The following is a 2,479-nucleotide window of genomic DNA, read 5'->3' on the forward strand; positions in this document are numbered from 1 at the left end:
AAGCCAAATCGGTTCAACCGATTAACTAATTGTTTGACCAGTTTACTACGGATAAGTTATTACCATGAATCGAACCAATTTGATGGCAAAATTTAGATTAATATAGTCAAACCGACCAGTTCGGTCCGGTTATTAGAACAGTGCACTCAAGAAAATGATAGATCCTCTTAATCAATCCTGCTAAACATCATCCTAATTTCTAAACAAGAGAATGTTTTCTATATATTGAATGCATTTGAATTCTTACTCTATTTTGGAATTTTGGGGATTGTTGGGCATGCTATTAAAAACCTTCTCACCAATACTCACTCAATACTGGCTCAATACCATTAAATGACTGCACTGGACTTCTCTTGCCTACACACGAGAGAACCAGATGGTAGCAAAGCTCTAATTTCTAATTCTGTTAGACATGTGCTTCTAATCATTTCATCCACAAACACACTATTCCACTTACAATCATCTACCAAACCATGTTTTGGAATTCGCCTTTAGTAAACTTCCTTATAATATTCTGAGAACCTTCTTTTCAAAATTCTCCATTTTCAGATTCCACCCTGTCTATCTCTTCGTCACTTTACCAGCAACTCGCAGCAATGATTAAAATTCACTCTCTTTATAAAAAACCCCAAAAAGAAGTGATAAATAAATGGCTCTACAATAATCACCAATCTGGTTAACAGTGTATAGCATAAGGGAAAAAAAAAATACAATCAGAACTAACACAGAAATACCTACAACTTTCGTCTGAATGAGGTCCATAGTTACATGGAAAGCAATACATCCCAGTACGAGAACAGATATGCAGTATGCCACTAAAAATTTATGTGAAAATATACTTACTGTATTCCAGTAAACAGATGAAATGTAAATTGGTGCACAAATTGGTACACCTAAATGGTAAATTCATGTAACTATGGAATGAACTTCAATGACAAAGTAGATTGAAAAGATAACCCACTAAATCATCGAAACGAGTTTATATCCTGGCTTTCGGGCTCTAATTGAATACAGAAAAAGAACTAGGATCTTGCCGAAAAATTTTAAAAAATAAAATAAAATAAAATTGAACAAGTAAAATAATAGATAAATCATTCATTGAAATTTTCAATGGATCTTTTCTGTTAATCGCTACAGACACCGCCATTAACAACAGCCCTACTTTCCATCCTTATTGAACAAAAGATTCAAGGTGGTAGCATGAAACTACTGTAGTTCAGTTAAAAGTATGTTAAAAACAGTTAATTAACTAAACAACACACAGAATATCTTGAAGTTTCAGAAATTCTCACACTCCAATTTTTTTTCAATTGTAACCTCTCCTCTATTGAAACCAATCATTTTACCTTACAATATTCAGGGAAGAAATAAATAAAAAAAAGGGGGGAAGAAAATCAAACTTTGAGGACTCAATTGCAATCAAATTCTGGTATAATCCGTTCTGAGATGCTGTTGGGTACCAACGACAGAGAGCAACCCGCCTTCTGCCGCATTCTCTTCGTCAAGAAACAAATCCTCAGTAACCCTAAACGCCGCGTGGATCCCAACCACCACAACGCCAACAATGAGCGCCACCAACACGTTGTTCCCAACGTGAGTGGACACAAGCATCACAACCGTCACAAGCGCGAGGGTGCAGAGAACTGTTGTATCGTCAAGAACGGTGCCGAGTACAGAGAGCGGTCTGTCACGAGAGAAGTAGAGGAAGTACCAGGCGACAAGGAGGAGGAGAAGGACGATCATGGAGAATGGGTGCCATAGGAGGCTGAGGAAGAGGACCAGGAGCATCACTGCGGTGTAGTTGACGCGGAAGTAGGAGAGGTTGCGACGAACGCGGAGCATCGCGTCGGAGTAAGAGTAAGGTCGGGAGAGTGCGGAAGGGTCTAGAAGCTCCCGCCATGGGCGCGTCGTTGCGGCGGTGTTGGAGATTGTGGCTGTCGCGGCGGCGGCAGTGGCGAGGGTTGGGTTTATGGTGGTGGCTTCCTTGGCGCGTGAAATGAACGTGAGGTTGGAGGGACTGGGGGAGGGTTGAGTAGGAGTGAGCGTGGTTGTAGCACCGTAACTGGCGGTGGTTTTGAAAGACATTTTTGGGATTGTTTTATAGATCTGAACTCTGAAGGACTGATAATTGGGAATGTCGGATTTTGTGTAACGTAGGGTTCCAACTTTAGAAAGAGGGGATTTTTATGATTTTTTTTTTGGGTAGGAAAAAAAATGTGAGTTAATAGTTTAATTTGGTCCTCAAACTTGCACACGAGTTTAATTTAGTCTATAAAATTTTAATTATCTTTATTTAATTTTTAAATTTTACAAATTTGACCGATGTTAGTAGGACAATTTTTAAACGTTAATATAAACAATAAAATGGCAAAAGATTCGACGGTTTCAGAAAGTTTGGACCATTAAATAGTTCCAGAATAAAATATGTTTTTTAAGTTTTTTAAATAATGGTTAAGTAGTTCTTTTCTAATTTTAATTA

The 2,479-nt window shown here is 38.2% G+C and overlaps 1 protein-coding gene across 1 annotated transcript; it reads right to left on the minus strand.

The window, feature by feature from the left end:
• Nucleotides 1,074–2,250, minus strand: LOC107616552 (PRA1 family protein F2). Its single transcript, XM_016318504.2, has one exon. It carries the CDS (start codon nt 2,083–2,085, stop codon nt 1,420–1,422), a length of 666 nt encoding a protein of 221 aa, XP_016173990.1. The 5' UTR covers nt 2,086–2,250; the 3' UTR covers nt 1,074–1,419.

Source organism: Arachis ipaensis, chromosome B09 (genome assembly GCF_000816755.2).
Source record: "Arachis ipaensis cultivar K30076 chromosome B09, Araip1.1, whole genome shotgun sequence".
NCBI classification, from domain to species: Eukaryota; Viridiplantae; Streptophyta; class Magnoliopsida; order Fabales; family Fabaceae; genus Arachis; species Arachis ipaensis.